The following is a 21,918-nucleotide window of genomic DNA, read 5'->3' on the forward strand; positions in this document are numbered from 1 at the left end:
GTAATGCATCATTTCTGCATTATGTGAAATGTCTCAAAACAGTATAACTTTATTTTCCCTCCTTTTATTCCTTGTGTTTTTATCATATATGTTACTTAACTGTACATTATAAACATTTTTTTAAAATATTTTTTTAAAATATTTTTTTAAATTTACATTTTTTTAAAATATTTTTTATTCACTCTTCTTAAAATTTAGTTTTCAATTACAGTTTACATTCAATATTATTTATATTTATTTTATATTTTATATTTTATATTTATAGTGGTTAGACAATCATACACTTTACAGAGTGATCCCCAGTATTTCATGTACCCACCTGGCACCATCCATAGTTATTACAATATTATAGATTATATTTCCTATGCTGTATTTTATTTCCCCATGACTGTTTTGTAACTACCATATTGTACTTCTTTTTTTTGTTGTTGTTAATCCTCACCTGAGGATATTTTTCTATTGATTTTTTTAGATAGAGTAGAAGTGAGGGAAGGAGGGGTGGGAGGGCATTGGTTGCCTCCCAAATGACCCTGACCAGGGTTGGGGATTGAACCTGCAACCCAGGTACTTGCCCTTGACCGGGAATGAAACCAGAGACCCTTCAGCTAAGGCTCTAACTGCTGAGCCAAACTGGTCAGGGCCATATTGTACTTCTTATTTTATTTTTAATTCTCACCTGAGGATATTTTTCCATTTTTTTTATCTTCAGATAGAGGGAGAGAGGAAGAGAGAGAGAGAAACATTGATGTGAGAGAGTCACATTGATTGGTTGCCACCCACACAACCCCAACCAGGGCCGGAGATGAACCGCAACCGACGTACATGCCCTTGGCTGAAATCGAACCCGGGACTCTTTGATCTATGGGCCGATGCTCTAACCATTGAGCCAAACCAGCCAGGGCTATATTGTACTTCTTAATTCCTTTCATCTTTTTCACCCATCACGCCAAAACCTCCCTCTCTGGCAGTTATGTCTGTTCTCTGTATCTGCGAGTCTCTATTTTGTTTGTTTTGTTCTTTAGATTCTACATAAAAGTGAAATCAGATGGTATTTGTCTTTCTCTGTCTGACTTATTTCACTTAGCATAATGCCCTCTGGGTCCATCTATGCTCTTGCTAATGGTAAGATTTCATTCTTTTTTATGACTGAGTAATATTTCATTGTATATATGTACCACAGCCTTTATATCCAATTGTCTATTGATGGGCACTTAGGTTGCTTTCATATCTTGGCTGTAAAGTCTGTAATGAACATAGGGGTGCATATATTCTTTCCAATTAGTGTTTTGTGTTTTGTTTTTTTTTTTTTTTTTCAGATATATACCCAGAAGTATAATTGCTGGATCATATGTGGTTCCATTTTTAATTTTTTTAGGAACCTTCATAATGTTTTCCATAGAGGTTGTATCAGTCTGCATTCCCACAAACAGTGCATGAGGGTTTCTTTTTCTCCACATTCTTTCCAACACTTGTTGTTTGTTGATTTGATAATGTCCATTCTGATAGGTATGAGGTGTTACTTCATTGTGGTTTTAATGTGCATTTCTCTAATGATTAGTCACATTGAGCATCTTTTCTTTCTTTTTTTTGTTTTTTTGTTTTTTAATCCTCACCCAAAGATATTTTTTCCATTTTTTGTTCAGAGAGAGTGAGGTGGGGGGGGGGGAGACATCGATGTGAAAGGGACACATCGAGTGGTTGCCACCCACACGACCCAACCAGGGCCACGGACAAACTGCAACCGAGGTACATGCCCTTAGCGGGAACAGAACCGGGGTCTCTCTGGACCGCAGGCCGACACTCTCACCACTGAGCCAAACCGGCCATGGCGAGCATCTTTTCATATCACTCTTGGCCATCTGAATGTCTTCTTAGGAAAAGTGTCTATTCCAGTCTTCTGCCCAGTTTGTTTGTTTTTTAATTGAATTTTTGGAGAGAGAGAAACATCAATCGGAATCGGCTGCCTCCTGTAAGCCCCCTACTGGGGATCAAGCTCACATCCTGGGCATGCACCCTGACCAGGAATTGAACTGGGACCTCTCAGTCCATGGGCCTACTCTCAATCCACTGAACCACACTGACCGGGGCCCACTTTTAATTGGATTATTTGTTTTCTTGGTGTTGAGTTGTATGAATTCTTTATAAATTTTGGATGTTAACCCCTTATCAGATGTATCATTTAGTGAATATGTTCACCCATTCAGTGGGTTGTCTTTTCATTTTATTGATGGTTTCCTTTACGGTGCAAAACTTTTTAGTTTGATGAAGTAGTATTTGTTTATTTTTTCTTTTGTTTCCTTTGCCTGAGGAGATATATCAGAAAAAACATTATTAAGAGTAATGTTTGTGATCTTACTATGTTTTCTTCTAGGAGTTTTATGATTTTGAGTCTTACATTTAAGTCTTTAATCCATGTTGAGTTCATTCTTGTTTATAGTATAAGGTGATATGGTTTCATATTTTGCAGGTATTTTTCCAGCACCATTTATTGACTAGACTGTCTTTATCCCATTGTATGTTCTTACCTCCTTTGTCAGGTATTAATTGACCATATAGACATGGGTTTATTTCTAGGCTCTCTGTTCTGCTTCATTTATCTGTGTGTCTGGGTTTTTTTTGTTATTGTTGTTGTTAATTCTCTCCCCATGATATTTTTTTCATTGATTTTTACATAGAGTGGAAGGGAGAGAAAGAGAGAAAGGGCTGGGGGTGGAGAGAGAGAGAGGGAAAGAAAGAGAAAGAAACATCCACATGAGAGAGACACATCAGTTGGTTGCCTCCTGTGTATCTAACCTGCTAGGCCCAACTTTGTTCTTTTTTTCTCAAGATTGCTGTGGCTATTTATGGTCTTGTGGTTCCATATAACTTTTTGAATTATTTGTTCTAGTCTTGTGAAAAACACCATTGTTATTTTGATAGGTATTATGTTGAACCTACAGATTGCTTTGGGTAGTATGGACATTTTAACTCTTCCTGTCCATGAGCACAGTATATACTTTCATTCATTTGTATCTTCTTCATTTTTTTTTCTTCAGTCTTAAAATTTTCTAAGTATGGCCTTTTCCCTCCTTGGTTAAATTTATTTCTAGATTTTTTTTTTTTATGCAATAGTAAATGCCATTGTTTTATTAGTTTCCTTTTCTAGTTCATTATTGGTGTATAAAAATGCAACTGATTTCTGAATATTTTGTATCCTGCTACTGTACTGAATTCATTTGTCAGTTTTAGTAGCTTTTGGTGGAATATTTAGGTATCTCTCTCTATAGTATCATGCCATCTGCAAATAATGACAGTTTTACTTCTTCCTTTCCAATTTGGATGCCTTTCATTTTTTTCTTCTTGCCTGATTGCTGCAGCTAGGACTTCCAGTACTATGTTAATTACAAGTGGTGTTCCTTAAGGGAAACGCTTTTAGTTTTTCCCCATTAAGTATGATGTTAGTTAGCTCTTGGGTTTGTCACATATGGCTTTTATTATGTTGAGATATGTTCCCTCTATTCTCACTTTAAAAAAATTTTTTTTTCCATATTTTTATTTTTTATTTTTTAGAGAGAGTAGAAGGGAAGGAGGTAGAGAGAGAGAGAAACATTGATGTTGAGAGAGAAACATCGATTGGTTGCCTCCTGAACAGCCCTGGTCAGGGCAGGAGAAAGCTGCAATCCAGGCATGTGCCCTTGACCGGAATTGAACCCACAACCCTTCAGTCCGAGGGCTGATGCTCTAACCTCTGAGCCAAACCAGCCAGGGTCTCTATTCCCACATTGCTAAGAGTTTTTATTATAAGTAAGTGCTGAATTTTGTCAAATATTTCTTACATTTTAAACAATCAACTATCTTCTGTTAAATAGCTTTATTGAGTATTAATAAATATTCAACAAACTACCTATTTAAAGTATAAAATTTGGTAAGTTTTGGTACATGTGTACACCTGTGAAATCATCACCATAATCAATATAATTAACATAGCAATCAACCCCAAATGTTTCTTTATGATTCTTTATAATGCTGTCTTTATTCCAATGTATGCCCCTTCTGCTCATTAATTTGATTTGTCAGTATAGATTAGTTTGCATTTCTGAGAATTTTGTGTGAATAGAATGATACTATATGTACTTTTTGTATTAGTTTTTTTCACTCAGCACAATTATTTTGGAATTCATTCCTATTGTTGCATGTATAAATCATTGTTTTTCATTGTTAAGTAGTAGTCAGTTTTATGATTATACCACAATATATATATCATTCACCTATAGGTAGACATTTATGTCTCCATTTTTGGCTATTAAAAATAAAGTTGCCTCAGTCAGTGTGACTCAGGTTGAATGTTGACCCCTGCATCAAGAGCTGGCTGATTCAATTCCCGGTCAGGGCACATGCCCAGGTTGTGGGCCTGATCCCCATTGGCGGGCACACAGGAGTTGGCCCAATGTTTCTCTCTCTCTCTCCCTTCCATTCTCTTTAAAATCAATACAGAAAAAAAAAATTTTTAATTAAAAACAAACAAATAAATAAATAAATAAAGTTGCTGTCTTGGCTGGTGTGGCTCATCGGTAGAGCGTTGGCCCACAGACCAATGAGTCACAGGTTCAATTCCAGCCAAGAGCATGCACTTCAGTTGCGGTTCATCCCTAGTCCTGGTCAGGGTCATGCGGGAGGCAACTAGTCAGTCAATGTGTCCCTTTCACGTCAGTGTTTCTCTCTCTCTCCCTCTCTCTCCCTCCCACTCTGTCTGAAGATAAATAGAAAAATATCCTCAGGTGAGGATTAAAAATAATTATTTATATCTATATATCTATATCTCTATATCTATCTCTCTATCTATCTGTCTGTCTATCTATATATATATAAAGTTGTTGCCCTGGCCGGTTTTACTCAGTGGTTAGAGCGTTGGCCTGTGGACTGGAGGGTCTCGGGTTCAATTCCTGGTCAAGGGCATGTACCTGGGTTGCAGGTTCAATCCCCAGCCCTGGCTGGGGTCGTGTGGGAGGCAACCAATTGATGATATGTCTCTGTCACATCAGTGTTTCTCTCTTTCTCTCTCCCTCCTTCCTTCTTTCCCTCCCTCCCTCCCACTCTATCTAAAAATCAGCGGGAAATATTCTCAGGTAAGGATTAACCAAAAAAAAAAAGTTGCTGTGAATATTTGTGTACAAGTCTTTGTATGGATGTATGGTTTTATTTCTTTTTGGTAAATGCCTTTGAGTGAAGTGGTTGAGTATTTGGTAGGTGTCTATTTAATTTTTTAAAAAACTCTCATACTGTTTTCCAAAGTGGTTGAACTTTTTATATTCCTACCAGCAGTGAGAGTTTCAGTTGTTCCACATTTTTAAAAAATTTTTATTGTTGCATAAAAATGGACACAGACAATAATACTGTGAAGGTAGGGGGAGCAGGAGTAGAGATGAGGGTGTCAGTGGGGGGAAAAGGAGAAGCATCTGTAACAAAAATAAATGTTTAAAAATCTATTGTTGAGCCAGGCCGGTGTAGCTCAGCAGTTGAGCATCGTCCAATATACCAAGAGGTCGCAGGTTCGATTCCCAATCAGGGCACATGCCCAGGTTGTGGGCTCAATACCCAATATGGGACAGTGTTTCTACCTCTCCCTCTTCATTCCTCTCTCCCTCCAAAAATCAATAAGAACATATTTTTAAAATATCTATTGTTGAAAGTATTACAGATATTCCCCATTTTCCTCCCATTGCTCTCCTCCACCCAGTTCCTGACCCCAGGCCTGTATCACACTATTGTCTTGTTCCACATTCCTGCCAACACTTGGTATGGTCAGTGCTTAAAAATGTTTTTTTCTTCTTTTGTTAATCCTCACCCAAGGATATTTTCCATTGATTTTTTTTTTTTTTTAAGATAGAGTGGATGGGAGAGAGAGAGACATCTGTGTGAGAGAGATACACCCATTGGTTGCCTCCTGCACAATCCGGACGGGGGCAGGGGTTTGAACCTGCAAACCAGATACGTGCCCTTTATTGGTAATTGAACCGCAAAGAATACTCGAACCACTTAGCGAACTGGCCAGGGCCAGTCTTTAAAAATTTTAGCTCTACTACCAGTTGTGTAGGGAAGTCTCAGTGCGATTTTAATTTGCATTTCTCTAGTGACTAATTATGTTCATCATCTTTTCTTGTACTTATTCGACATTTGTATGTCTTTTGTCTATTTGAATCTTTTGTCTATTTTTTTATTGGATTTCTGTCCTCCTCTTACTGAATTTCAGTTGAGAGTGGTTTATATTTTCTATCAGATATGTGGTTTACAGTTTTTTTTCCCCAATCTGTGGCTTACCTTTTCATTCTCTTAATGGTGTCTTTCAAAGAGCAGAAATTGCTAATATTGATGAGGTCAAATTCATCAGTTTTTTTCTTTTGTAGATTATGTTTTTCATGTCTAAGAAATCTTTACATAATCCAAATTCTCCTATGTTTTTTCCTAGACATTTTATAGTTTTGGGTTTTACATTTAAATCTATGATACATTTTAAGTTGATTTTTGTATAAGGTGACAAGATATGGATCAAATTTCTTTTCTTTTCTTTTTTTGTGGATATCTAATTCCAATATAATTTGTTCAAAAAGCTTCTCTTTCTACACTGAATTGCTTTGTGATTGCAGTTGACCATATCTGTGTGATACATTTCTGACTAGGTTCTGTTTCATTAATTTTTTGTCTGTCATGGTACCTCTACCACAGTCTTCATTATCTGACATCACATCCTCCCAGTTACATTCTTATTTTTTTAATTGTTGTGCTTTTTCTACATCCTTTGCATTTTCATATTAATTTTATAATTAGCTTGTCAATTTCAACATAAAGGCGTTATGGGATTTTGATAGAGATTATATCAGATACGTGATCAATTTGGAAAGAATTGACATCTTAGCAATATTGAGTTTTCTGACCCATGAGCACTTATCTCTATTTAGGTATAATTTAATTTCTCTCATTATTGTTTTGTAGTTTTCAGTATCTAGGTCTTACACATCTTTTATCAGAGTTGACTCTAACTATTTCATTTTTTTTATTTTTTTATTTTTATTTTTTTTATCCTCACCCGAGGACATTTTTCGATATTTTGTTCAGATAGAGTGAGTGGGAGAGAGAAAGAGAGAAACATCGACGTGAAAGTGACACATCGAGTGGTTGCCACCCACACGACCCAACCAGGGCTGGGGACAAACTGCAACCAAGGTACGTGCCCTTAGCGGGAACCTAACCGGGGTCTCTCCGGACCGCAGGCCGATGCTCTAACCGCTGAGCCAAACAGGCCAGGGCTAACTATTTCATTTTTTAATGCTATTATTAATGGTATTTCATTAAAAAATGTGGGTATCTGACTTTTTCTTGTTAGTTTATGGAAATACATTTGATTTGTAATTTTATCTTTTATCTTTCAACCTTGATACATTTTCTTAATTTTAGTAGCATTTTTGTAGATATCACAGAATTTTTTAAATTAGACAATCATGTCATCTGTGAATAAAGAGTGTTACAATTTCTGTTTCAAACTGGATGCCTCATTTCTTCTTGCTTCATTTCACTGGCTAAAACCTCTACCACAATGTTGAATGGAGTGGTGAGAGGAAACGTCCTTGCCTTATTTGTGATCATAGACAGGAAATCAGTGTTTTACCATTAAGTATGACTATGGATATGAGATTTTCATAGATGTTATTTATTAATTGAGGAAGTTCCCTTCAATTCTTGTTTGCCTGAGAGTTCTTATTAAGAAAGAATTTTGGGAGAGAGATTCCAAAATGGCGGCAGAGTGAACGGAAGCTACACAGACCGTCTCCCAGAACCAAACTGGAATTACAACTATAACACAGACAAATCAACAGGAAAAATCAACAGAAAAGCAGCTTGCAAGGACCATATAACCAGGGACACTAACTCGATCCTGGTAGGATTGCAAAGGCGTGAGACGGGGGCTGGGAGCCCACAGACAGCAGCGGCCTTAGCTGGGAGCAGCGCCCTCCCCTCAGGTTAAACTCCCAAGCGGCTCCACAGCACAGACCCAGGACACAGGCTAAAATAGCCACAGCCACTCGCCTTGGGCTCTGGGACAGGGAGGGTAGACTGACTGGAACTGTGTGGGGACACTCGGGACTTGGAGGGTACTCAGAGCTTTTGCTGAGTTACTGCCACGCAGGACAGTGGCCATCTTGCTCCTTCCCAGGGCTCTGGGGAGAGGCAGCAGCCCCTCCCTCGGAGATCCAACCCCACCCTGTGGGCCATTGAAATGCTAATTGAGGCTCATTAACAATCAGCATCTGCCCCACCCTCAGGAAATCCCTTTATGCTGAGCACCTGAGGGAGTTTTTAAATCAACTGACATTCCAAAACTCTTCAAGTAACCTTGACTGCTAGCCTCCAGGCAAAAAGCTAGAGGATAACAGTACATTTCCTGGGCTAGCAACTTTAACCAGGAAAGTAAGACTTGACAGTGGTGTTTAATGTGGATCCTCCCTCGCTCACCTAAACCCAGGAGAGGGAGCCACAAAGAGCAGAACACCAACACCCACAGGGAAAACTTGAGAGGCTCCAAAGCCCACTGTGATAGCCAGAATGGTGAAACACAGAAACAAAAGCCAAGTGAAAGAGCAAGAGACCTCCACTAAAGATGAGATCAATGTGGAGCAGTTAGGCAAGTTAACAGAGCTAGAATTCAGAGCCATGATCTTGAGGAAGCTCACCAGCATGAGTAAGGACATAGAAATGCTGAAAATAAGCCAATTGGAAATTAAAAACCACCAAGAAGAGATAAAAAATGACATATCAGAAATGAAAAACACATTGGAAGGTCTAAAAAGCAGAGTAGAGGAAGCTGAGGACCAGATCAGTGAATTAGAAGACAGGGTAGAAAAAAATCAACCAAACAGAAAACCAAAAGGAAAAAATGATTAAAAAAACAGGAAGACAGCTTAAGAGAACTGTGGGACAACTGGAAATGTAATAATATTCGCATCTTAGGAGTCCCTGAAGAAGAAGAAAATGAGCAAGAGTTAGAGAATATATTCAAAGAAATAGTAACAGAAAACTTTCCTAATTTGGTGAAGGAAGAAGGCATTCAAGCTCAAGAAGCACAGAGATCCCCAAGTATGAAGAACCCAAACAGGCCCACACCAAGACACATAGTAATTAAAATGCCAGAAATTAAACACAAACAGAGAATCCTAAAAGCAGCAAGAGAGAAGCAACAGGTTACCTGCAAAGGAAACCCCATAAGGCTCTCAGCTGACTTCTCACAAGAAACACAACAGGACAGAAGAGAATGGCAAGAAGTAATCAAGATCATGAAAAACAATGATCTGAATCCAAGACTACTTTACCCAAGGCTATCATTCAAAATAGAAGGTCAAATAAAGAGCTTCCCAGACAAAAAAAGGCTAAGGGAATACATTAGCACCAAACCAACACTGCAAGAAATGTTAAAAGGACTACTGTAATTAGTAGAAAAATATAACCACACTAAACAAAAATGGCAATAAACAAATACATATCAATAAGCACCTTAAATGTAAATGGTTTGAATGCTCCGATAAAAAGACACAGAGTAGCTGATTGGATAAGAAAGCATGACTCATCTATATGTTGTTTACAAGAGACCCACCTCCCAACAAAAGACTCACATAGGTTGAAAGTGAAGGGATTGAAAAAAATTTTCCAAGCAAACGGAAAGCAAAAAAAAGCTGTGGTAACAATACTCATATCTGATAAAATAGATTTCAAAATGAAGGCCATAACTAGAGACAAAGAAGGCCACTACATGATATTGAAAGGATCTATCCAACAGGAAGATAAAACCTTGATAAACATATATGCACCCAATATAGGAGAACCAAAAAATATTAAAAATCTTCTGTAGGACTTCCAAGGAGAAATCAACAGCAGTACAATCATAGTAGGGGACTTCAGCACCCCGTTGACACCACTGGATAGATCCTCTAGACAAAAAAATTAGCAAGGAAACAGAGACTCTAAATGAAGCACTAGACCAAATGGATTTAATAGATATCTACAGAGAATAACACCCCAAAACTGCAGAATTCACATTCTTCTCAAGTACACATGGGACATTCTCAAAGATAGACCACATGTTGGGGCACAAACTAATTCTCTACAAGTTCAAGAAGATTGAAATCGTATCAAGCATCTTCTCAGATCACAATGGCATGAAACTAGAAATCAACTGCAACAAGAACATGCAAAGACATTTGAAAACATGGAGGCTAAACAGCATGTTATTAAACAATGAATGGGTTACCGAGGAAATCAAGGAAAAAATTAAAAACTTCCTGGAAACCAATGAAAATGAACACACAACAACACAAAATCAATGGGATGCAGCGAAAGCAGTTCTGAGAGGAAAGTTCATAGCACTACAGGCCTACCTCAAGAAACAAGAAAATTTTCTAATTTACTGTCTAACCTCACAACTTAAAGAATTAGAAAACAAACTGAAAGAAAACCCCAGAGCAAGTAGAAGGAAGGAAATAGTAAAGATCAGAGCAGAAATGAATGACATCATTACCAAAAAAACAATTCAAAGGATCAATAAAACAAAGAGCTGGGTTTTTGAAAAGATAAACAAGATTGATGGACCCTTAGCTAGACTCCCCAAGAAACAAAGAGAAAGAACCCAAATACACAAAATCAGAAATGAAAGAGGAGAAGTAACAACCGACACCACAGAAATACAGAAGATTGTTAACAGCTACTATGAACAACTGTATGGCAACAAATTCGACAATCTAAGCAAAATGGACAAATTGCTAGAAACGCACAGTCTCCCAAAACTGGACCAGGAAGAGATAGAAAACTTGAACAGACCAATAACAACTAAGGAAATTGAAGAGGTAATCAAGACTCTCCCAGCAAACAAAAGCCCAGGCCCAAATGGCTTCACCGGGGAGTTTTACTAAACATTCAAAAAAGAACTAACACCCATTCTCCTCAAACTATTTCAAAAAATTCAAGAAGGAAGACTTCCAAACTTGTTCTATGAGGCCAGCATAATTCTAATTCCAAAACCAGAAAAAGACACTACAAAGAAAGAAAACTACAGGCCAGTATGCCTAATGAACATAGACACCAAAATCCTGAACAAAGTACTAGCAAATCGGATCCAGCAATACATCAAAAAAATTATTTACCATGACCAAATGGGATTCATTCCAGGGATGCAAGGCTGGTACAATATTCGCAAATGAATAAATGTGATACACCGCATAAACAAAATGAAGAATAAAAACCACATCATCATATCAATAGACGCTGAAAAAGCATTTGACAAAATCAGCATTCATTTCTGATAAAAACGCTCAGCAATGTGGGAATAGAGGGATCATATCTAGACATAATAAAGGCCATATATGAAAGACCTACCGCTAACATCATACTCAATGGACAGAAACTAAAAACATTTCCCTTAAGAACAGGAACAAGACAGGGATGTCCACTTTCACCATTGTTATTTAACATAGTACTGGAAGTCTTAGCCACAGCGATCAGACATGAATAAAAAATAAAAGGGATCCAAATTGGAAAGGAGGAAGTGAAACTGTCATTATTCGTAGATGACATGATATTATACATAGAAAACCCTAAAGACTCCATCAAAAATCTACTAGACTTGATAAATGAATTTGGCAAAGTAGCAGGATACAAAATTAACGTCAAGAAATCAACGGCTTTCTTATACACCAATAATGAACTCACAGAAAGAGAAACTGAAAAAACAATCCCATTTACCATTGTGGCAAAAAATTAATATACCTAGGAAGAAACTTAACCAAAGAAGTAAAGGACCTATTTGCAGAAAACTACAGGACATTGAAAAAAGAAATAGAGGAAGATATAAAAAAGTGGAAGAACATACCTTATTTATGGATTGGAAGAATTAACATCATTAATATGTCCATACTACCCAAAGCAATCTATAGATTCAATACAATCCCCATCAAAATAGCAACGACATATTTCACAGAACTAGCACAAATACTTCAAAAGTTCATATGGAACCAAAAAAGTCCCCGAATAGCCACAGCAATTTTGAAAAAGAAGGACAAAGTAGGTGGGATCACAATACCAGATATCAGGTTATAATACAAAGCGACTGTAATCAAAATAGCCTGGTACTGGCATAAGAACAGGCATATAGACCAGTGGAACAGAACTGAGAACCCAGAAATGGACCCAAGGCAATATGCTCAATTAATATTTGACAAAGGTGGCAACAGCATACAGTGGAGTAAAGACAGCCTCTTTAATAAATGGTGTTGGGAAAATTGGACAGCTACATGCAAAAAATTGAAACTAGACCATCAACGTACACCATACACAAAAATAAACTCAAAATGGATAAAAGACTTAAATGTGACCCGTGAATCCATAAAAATTCTAGAGGAAAATGTAGGTATCAAAATTTCGGGCATCATACGCAGCAGAATTTTCACTGCTACATCACCTGTTTCAGGCAACAGAAACAAAGGAAAAAATGAACACATGGGACTACATCAAACTAAAAAGCTTCTGCACAGCAAAAGAAACAATCATCAAAATGGAAAGGCAACCCACTGTATGGGAGAACATCATTGCCAATGATACATCAGATATAGAGTACTCATACAACTCAACAAAAGGAAGACAAAGAACCCAATTAAAAAATGGGCAGAGGAACTAAATAGACAGCTCTCCAAACAGGACATACAAATGTCTAAGACATATGAAGAAATGCTCAACATCACTAATCATCAGAAAGATGCAAATTAAAACAACAATGATGTATCACCTCACACACCTGTCAGAATGGCCGCCATCATCAAGTCATCAAACAAGTGTTGGCGAGGGTGTGGAGAAAAGGGGACTCTAGTACACTGCTGGTGGGAATGCAGACTGGTGCAACCACTATGGCAAACAATATGGTGTTACCTCAAAAAATTAAAAATTGAACTTCCATTTGACCCAGTGATCCCGCTTCTAGGAATATACCCTAAGAAGCCTGCAACACCAATCAGGAAGAATATATGTACCCCCATGTTCATAGCAGCACTATTTACAATAGCTAAGATCTGGAAACAGCCCAAGTGTCCATCAGTAGACAAATGGATAAAAAAGCAGTGGTACATATACACAATGGAGTACTATGCAGCTGTAAAAAAGAAAGATGTCTTATCCTTTGAGACGACATGGAGGGACCTGGAAAGTATTATCCTAAGTGAAATAAGCCAAGCAGAAGACAAATACCACATGATCTCACTTATGTACGGAATATAATGAACATAACAATGAGGAATACGGTAGACCCAGAATCATGGAAGTAGGGCACAGACTGACATTCTTCAGAAGAGGGGGTGGGGGGGCATGGAAGAGATAAACCACCGAACTTATATGCATGTATGCATAACTAATGGACATGGACAACAAAGCCAGGGATGGTGCAGGGGGATGGGGATGAGGTGCCAATGGGGTTAAAACGGAGAAACATCTGTAACAAAAAACAAAAAAAAAAGATACTGTAGTATAGTTAGTATAATATAAGGAGCTGGAAATGAAATAAAAATAAAATAAAAATGAATTTTGGAGTTTGTTGAATGTTTTTATGGAATCTATTTATATAATAAGATTTTCCCTTTTTTGATCTATAATGTGAGTTACCTTAGTTAATTTTTAAAATTTAAATTAATATTACATTTCTGGTTTAAAAAAACTTCACTCTACCTTATGTAGTGTTGAATTTGATTTTTTTAAAAAAAAATTTTTTTTAAGAATGTTTCCATCTATGTTCCTGAGGATTTTTGGTCTGTAATTTGTTGTTACTACATCTATGCCTGGTTTTGGTATGAGAGTAGTTCTGAACTCATAGAATGAGGTGGGACATAACTCCCTCCTCCTTAATTTTCTGGAATAATTTGTATAGAATTCAGATTATTTCTTCCTTAAGTGTTTATTAAAATTCACCAGTGAAATCCTTTGGGTGTTGAGCTTTCTTTGTAGGACAGTTTTTAAGTAAAAATTATATTTATTCAATATTTATTCATGTTATGTACTTATCCTTAAATGTGCTTTGGTAGTTTGTATTTTTCAAGGATTTTGTCATTTCATCTACTGATTGTCTGAGACATCAAAATTATTGGTGCAAAATTTTTGATAATATTCCCTTATACTTTTTATATTTATTATTCTGATTATTGGTAATTTGTTTCTCCTCTTTTTCCTCTAGCTAGAAGTTTGTCAGTTTTATAGAGCTTCTTCAAAAACTATTTTGTTTTTATCATTATTGTTTTTTTTTTTATTGCATTGATTTCTGCTCTGATCTTTATTACTTTTTTGTTTTAATGTTCTCTTTAAAAAATATATTCTTAAAACGGAAACTAAGGTCATTGATTTGAGAGATCTTTCTCACTTTCTAATATATGCTTTTAGTGTTGTAAATTTCCTTCTAAATAATGTTTTATCTGCAACTAACAAATTTTAGTATTGTTGTGTTATCACTTTTATTCAGTTCAAAATACCTTCTGGGTTTTTTGTTTGTTTTGTTTTTTAATCTTTGCCAGAGGATGTTTTTCCATTTATCTTTAGATAGAGTGGGGGGGGGGGGAGAGAAACATTGATGTGAGAGAGACAAATCGATTGGTTGCCTCCCTCCCTCTTTTCCTCTCCTTCCTTCCCTCTCCTCCTCTTCCCCTCCCTCCAACCCACCCTTCTTTCTTCTCTTTCACTCAAAGGGGTCCAACATATGCTAGATCTTTTCATACATATTTTTTGCTGTTATTGTTAATTCTCACCCAATATTTTTCCATTGATTTTCAGATAAATTGGTGGGGGGGGGGGGGTGGAGAGAAACATTGATGTGAGAGAGATACATCTGATTGGTTGCCTACTGCACAACCCCAATTGGGGCCAGGGATCAAACCCAAAACCCAGGTGCATGCCCTTGACCAGGAATCAAACCTGCAACCGTTCAGTCTGTGGACCCATGCTCTAACAGCTGAGCCAAACTGGCCAGGGCTTCATACATACTTTTTTTTTTTTAATAATGAATTACACCCTCTTGTCCTTTCAGGGTAGAGATGATGTTTTAACAATGAATGTCATTACTATATATTTTTTATTGTTGACAAAAACTGTGATGACTTTATATGTACAAACGTTAAAGATATGGAAACATAATTTTCTAAATTCAGTGGGTTTTGAACCTATTTGCTAAAAATATTAAAATGGAATCATTTTTCAGAAAAACAGATTTATATCAGTGAACATTGGAAATCCACTAGCTCAATTTCAATAGAAATCTTTGCATAATTAAGGTATAGGATTGAAATTTGTTATCATGACTAGAAAGTATAGCAATTCTTTTATTTGTGTAGTAGTGTCTTTGTAATATCCAATGAAGCCAAACATCAAAATAAGCAACTTTCAAAAGATCTTTATTGAATTTATTGGAGTTACACTGATGAATTTAATTATATGTTTAAAGTGTGTGTTTCTATAATACATTATTGCATTGTGTGTTCACCACCCAAAGTCAAATCTTCCATCACCATTTTTTTCCCTTTTATCCTCTTCTACTTATCCCTGCCCCTCAATAAGCCAATGTTAGTGTTAAACCTTTGAAGCATTATTTTTTGTGTGCAAGAAAAGTATTATTGTCATTATTAAATATAATTTTAAAATTAATCTAAAATATTTATTTCACTTTATCTGAGCTCTTTAAATTTTCAATAATTTGATTATATATCAGATAATAAATAAAATATACAGTTGACCCTTATATGAGGATTTTTTCCAATATGCGAATTAAGTGGACCCATGTAGTTCAAACCTATGTTGTTCAAGGGTCAACTGTACCTATATTGGAGATAAAAATGCAAAAATTTCTTAGTGATGGGGAATGCATGATCAAAAAAGCTTGAACAGCCCTGGCCTGTTTGGTTCAGCAGTTAGAGCATTGGCCTGCGGTCCTGAGAGACCTGGGTTCGGTTCCCACTAGGGGCACGTACATACCTTGGTTGCGGTTTGTCCCCGGCCCTGGTTGGTTGTGTGGGTGGCAACAACTCGATGTGTCCCTTTCACGTCGATGTTTCTCTCTCTTTCTCTTTTCCTTTCTCTCCCTCCCACTCTACCTGAACAAAAAATGGAAAGATGTCCTCGGGTGAGGATAAAAAAAAAAAAAAAAAAAGCTTGAACACCAGTTTGTTTCAGCTGTAGTTCTCTCCTACTTGGACCACCGCAGTAATCTCCTAATTGATGTCTTTCTTTCTTTTTTTCAAAGCTATTCTCCACTTCTTTTTTATCTTTTTTGTTGTTTTAAGTCTCACCCGAGGATATTTTTCCATTGTTTGTTTGTTTGTTTAAAATTTTTTAATTTTTTTAGATGGAGTGGGAAAGAGGGAGAGAGAGAGACATCGATGTGAGAGAAAGTCATCGATTGGTTGTCTCCCACACGACCCTGACCAGGGCCAGGGATCAAACCTGCAGAAACCCAGGTGTGTGCCCTTGACTGAGAATCGAACCTGTGACCCTTCAGTCTGCAGGCCATTGCTCTAACACCCTGAGCCAAAACGGCTAGAGCTGTTCTCCACATCTTAATAGCAAGGCTGATTTTCATAATATGCAGTTGTTACTGTATAAATTTTCTGCTTAGTAAACTGCACACACACACACACGCACACACACACACACAAATCTTTAATATGGCCTGTAAAGTCTACAACTATATAATCTTAGATTCTTGAGTCTCATTTCTCACCACTCTTCTTTCTACCCTGAACATTTACCTTTCCCTTTCTTTCCCAGTTTTACTTCCTACATATCCTTCAGATCTCAGCCTGAATGATACTTATTCAGGGAAGCCTTTGCCCATCTTCTTGAGCAGATTCATTCATATAATCATACTCTCCTATGTGTACCTACATAGACACACAGTTATAAGTTTTTATATAACACTGTGCTTGTATTTGCCCTTCCTTATACTTATCACAATTGCCATTTTAACCTTTATTTGCATGAGTAGTTGCAAAGATAGTTATTGACATTATTCAGATGGGTGTTAAGCTCCATGAGGACAAGGCCCTTGCTTGTTTTACCTACTCTGTTTTTCTGGTACTTAGATGTATGAATGAATATCATGCCAGAGTTGTGTTTCATCTGTTAGAGGCTCTATGAAAAATTGGAGAACCCTGGCCAGGCAGCTGGGTTGGAGCCTTGTCCTTATATGCCAGGGGTGCAGGTTCAATCACTGGTCAGGGTACGTGCAGAAATTGACCAGTGAATGCATGAATGGGTGGAGCAACAGATCGATGTTTCTCTCTCCCTCTCTCTCTCTCTTCCTCTTCTTCTCTCCCCATACTCCCTCCCTCCTTAAAAAGAAAAGAAAAGAAAAATAGAGTAATGATGTCACATACTAAGGCTTGGGCTGTAGAAAGGTTAGCTAGAGGCTGTAGTTGAGTGAAGGAGAGAGACTGGAGTCAGGTAGATCCATTAGATGGCCATTGTAGATGAAAGAAGATGAGAACCTGAAGTTTGCATGGAAAGGAGATAGTGTTGCATTTAGTAGATGTTTTGGAAAAAGGATCCAGTAGCACGTGGTGACTAGCTGACTATATTGTCAGATGTTAGGGAAAAGAGAGATTGCTTAAAAGCTTAGGCTATTAATTTTTAGACTACTTATCAGGTAAATTAGCAATTCAAGCAGATGGAGGATTCTTTTCATTTTTAATGCAATTCACAGGCGTGACCTCTTGGGCACTACTTTATAGATTTTTATGATAGCCTCATTGAGAGATAATTCACATATCATGCAATTCACCCATTTGAAGTATAACTATCATTACAATTTTAGAACATTTTTATCACCTCAAAAAGAAATTCCCTACTCTTTAGCTATTACCTCTCCCCCACTTTTTAAAATCCTCACCTCTCTTTTAAATATAATTTCCATTTTATTTTTTTCCAGAGAACTTTTCTTCAGTCCTTAAGGGATTATCTCCTTACATGGACCTTGGTGGAGGTCATGGGGCAGCACTTGAAAGTCAAAATCGGGGTGGGGGCATTTGGTTTTTCCAGATTTCACAAGAATGATTCCTGACTTCCTTGGTATGAATGGCACAAGTCACACAGTAATGTAGTTTTACATACAGTTTGGGAAGCACATAGGCATCAAAGACACTCACTTTGGGAATGTCTCTAATGGCTAAGGCCTCTACCATGTTTTGAATGACAAATTTCTTTTAAAAAAAAATACATTTGCATTGATTTTTAGAGAGAGAGGAAGGGAGAAGAGAAAGAGATAAGAGAGAGAAACATAGATGTGAGAGAGAACCATCAATCGGCTGCCTCCTGCCTCCTACTGGGGATTGAGTCTGCAACCCGGGTTTGTGCCCTGATCAGGAATCAAACCAGGACCTCTCAGTCCATGGGACAATGCTCAATCCACTGAGCCACACTGGCTGGGCTGAATGACAAATTTCTTAATGGCCAGGTCCTTGGGCACATATTGGGTACAGTTGGTGCAATAAATAGATTGCACATGTGTGTAGCCTTTTTTGATATGACTGCTGTTCCTTTTTTTCTTGGTCGTCTTGGAAGCTAGGACCCAAGAGAATTGGGTTATTTGTCTTTTTATCATCAAGTGGTAAGAGTTCCTTATAGATTATAGATACCAGTTTCATCAGACACATGATTTGCAAATATTTTCTCCTCCTTCTGTGGGTTGTCTTTTCACTTTCTTGATGGTGTCATTTAAAGAACAAAAGTTCTTAGTTTTGATGATGTCTAATTTATCTGTTTGTTTTGTGTCCTGTGCTTTTGGTGTCATATGTAAGAATCCTTTGCCAAATCTAAGGTCGTTAAGATTTGGCATTACGTTATCTTCGGAGAGTTTTGTAGTTTTAGATATTAAATTTAGGTCTTTGATTCTACTTAAGTTAGTTTTTTAAATATTGTCTGAAGTAAGCATCCTACTTCATTCTTTTGCATATAGCTGTTCAGTTGTCCTAGCACCATTTGTTGAAAAGACTACGTACTCTTTCCCCATTGAGTGTCTTGGCAGCCTTGCTGAATATCAGTTGACCACAGATGCAGGTTATAACTTTTTTTAATAGCAAAACTATATTTTAGCTTTCATACTGTTCGTATTTTTCTTTCACAGATAATATGTAATTAAAGGGAGATTGTGATTATTTTAAATAGGAATTTAGGGATGTTTGTGTAGTTTCAGTACTACATAGTGTACTTACCCTAGAAAAACAGACACTTTACACATGTGAAACACCTGTTCTGATCATGAAAGTTGAGTTTGGAAACTTATATTTCACTGACAGTGGCATTTTGGCTTCCTTTTGACTGATGCTTCCTGAATACCAGGCACTGTGCTAGTATAGGGCTTATAAATAAGTATATGACAGTCTCTTCAAGTTGCTAATTGTAAGATTCTGGAAGCAGAGAGAGGAAGTACAGTGACATGGGAATGCCATGTAGGTTTTTTTTAGTCTGTAAAAGTGGTATATTTTGAGATTGTATACATTGTACAGCTATTTTCACCCTAGTATACAGTCTTTGGTATTACCTTTTCTTAAAAAAATTAAACATTTTCTTAAGCCCAAGAATCTTACATTTAAATCATTTGCTTTTCACCCTGGCCACGTTGGCTCAGCGGTTAGAGCGTCAACCTGTGGTCCAGAGAGACCTGGGTTCAGTTCCCGCTAAGAGCACGTACCTCGGTTGCAGTTTGTCCCTGGCCCTGGTTGGGTCGTGCGGATGGCAGCCACTCGATGTGTCCCTTTCACGCCGATGTTTCCCTCTCTCTCTCTCCCCCTCCCGCTCTGTCTGAACAAAAAAATGGAAAAATGTCCTCAGGTGAGGATAAAAAAATAATAATAAATAAATAAATAAATCATTTGCTTTTCCAGGGCTTTAAATTAGGATATGAGTACCATGGATGCTGCTGTAAAGAAATGAATGATAAAGATACACTGTTAGCCCTGGTCAGTTTGGCTCAACGGTTAAAGCGTCGGCCTGCGGTTCGGAGAGACCCTGGTTCGGTTCCCGTTAAGGGCATGTACCTCGGTTGCAGTTTGTCCCCGGTCCTGGTTGGTCGTGTGGGTGGCAGCCACTCGATGTGTCCCTTTCACGTCGATGTTTCTCTCTCTCTCTCTCTCTCTCTCTCCCTCCCTCCCTCTCTCCCTCCCTCTCTCCCTCCCTCTCTCTCCCTCCCACTCTATCTGTACAAAAAATGTCCTCGGGTGAGGATTAAAAAAAAAAAGATACACTGTTAGGTTTCTTTTTGCTTTTTGTAGTAAGCTCTGGGAAAGTCCATTATTGACTACATAATTGCTGAGGCTGATCAGGTGGAATCATTAAATTCTTTTGTGTTTCTTTTATGTGTTTTTAGGAACTCAACATAATTTTTCATTGAATTAGCTGGAATTGAATAATTTAATTTGAAGCATTTTTTGCTAATGAAATTTTTCACTTAATGTTACCGTATAATATATGTCCCATTTATTGTAGGAGTCTCAGCAGTCCAACTTTGGCCCTGGAGAACAAAGTGAGTATTTTGTTTCCTCTTGGTTTTCTTAAACATTTCATTTCTCGTGGTCACATCATATATTGCTTTAATAATTTTTTTGTGTGTTTTATCCCAGTTTTTATGATCTGATAAATAGTAATGGGTTCAGTTGAATCTTGATTGCTTAAGAAATGAAGAATTGTATATTATTGGAGATCAAAATCAACTATTTTTATTATTAAGTATTTGAACTACAAAGTTCATGAATTCAATTTGATTTGCGCCTTATAAACCCAAGAGCCATTCCATTCTGTCTTTCCATCTCCTTCATGACGATACTTTGTTCTGTCATAGCTGAACTCCAGATAGGAAGGGGTCACTGTAGCTCACAATGGCCTTTCTCTTCCTTTTTGTATATTTATTTATTTTTTTTTGGCCTAGGAAGAAAGTCTGCTATCTGTTACATAATCCCCCTCCACCTCCACTCTCTTGGCCTCTCAGAGGAACTTGAGGGGGAGATAGCTTTAGGAAATTCAAGCATTGTCCAAAGACCTGATGGTTGTACAAATTGATAGTGGTAAGGGTAGCAGTAAGACCAGGAACTATAGCAAATGTCTAGGCTTTATTATATAGCTCTGTAACAAAATAAGTGTTCTCTTTTGCCAAGACAATACCTTCTCTTTTTTTTTTTTTGGTACTTGCCCCAGCGGGAACTGAACCTGGGACTCTCTGGTCCGCAGGCCAGTGCTCCAGCCGCTGAGCCAAACCGGCCAGGGCAACAATACCTTCTTAAGTAAAGTAGATTTAAGTAAGGTAGTGTGTTACCTATAGTGATCTTAAAGACAAAACTAGAAGAATAACCCTTTTAATATTAACAAACTTGATTTATATATCCATTTCTTACTTCTGCATTAAAGCAGTAGTCATAGGAAAAAAGGACCTGACATTGTGAATATACAGAAATAGCTAGCTTATAAACCAGAGAGTTTACATTTTCTCTCTTAAAAATCTTTTAAGAATGTCTCATTCTTCTACTCTCCAGCCTCATTCTCTCTCCCCAAAGCCAACTATTGGCATATTGGATCATAAGCTACACCTACTCTTTATACCTGTATTGTTCACTTAATTTATTTTAGAGCTGTTTTTGTATCAGTATAAAGCTCTAGCTCATTCTTTTTAGCATTAGAATTATGTTATAATATATGAAAGCACCATAATTTGTTTAACTAGTCCCTTCTTGATGGACATTTGTTTCTAGATTTTGCTGTTACAAACTGTACTATAATAAACATCTATATGTGTGTTTGTTTATGTATTCCTCCAGATATACATGTAAGGTAAATTCCTTTTATTATAATTGCTAAGTCAGTAGATATGTGCATTTAACAGAATTGATT

At 37.2% G+C, this 21,918-nt stretch overlaps 1 protein-coding gene across 2 annotated transcripts in view; it reads left to right on the top strand.

Moving 5' to 3' along the window:
- The window catches only part of AFF4 (AF4/FMR2 family member 4), a 71,176-nt gene that overhangs the window by 18,734 nt on the left and 30,524 nt on the right, over nt 1–21,918 (top strand). For both annotated transcript variants that reach the window (XM_036281723.1, XM_036281720.1), the window contains exon 6: nt 20,524–20,560. In XM_036281723.1, the coding sequence (XP_036137616.1) occupies nt 20,524–20,560 (37 nt within the window). The remainder of the gene's footprint in view (nt 1–20,523; nt 20,561–21,918) is intronic.

This window comes from Molossus molossus, unplaced genomic scaffold (genome assembly GCF_014108415.1).
Source record: "Molossus molossus isolate mMolMol1 unplaced genomic scaffold, mMolMol1.p scaffold_m16_p_4, whole genome shotgun sequence".
Taxonomy (NCBI): domain Eukaryota; kingdom Metazoa; phylum Chordata; class Mammalia; order Chiroptera; family Molossidae; genus Molossus; species Molossus molossus.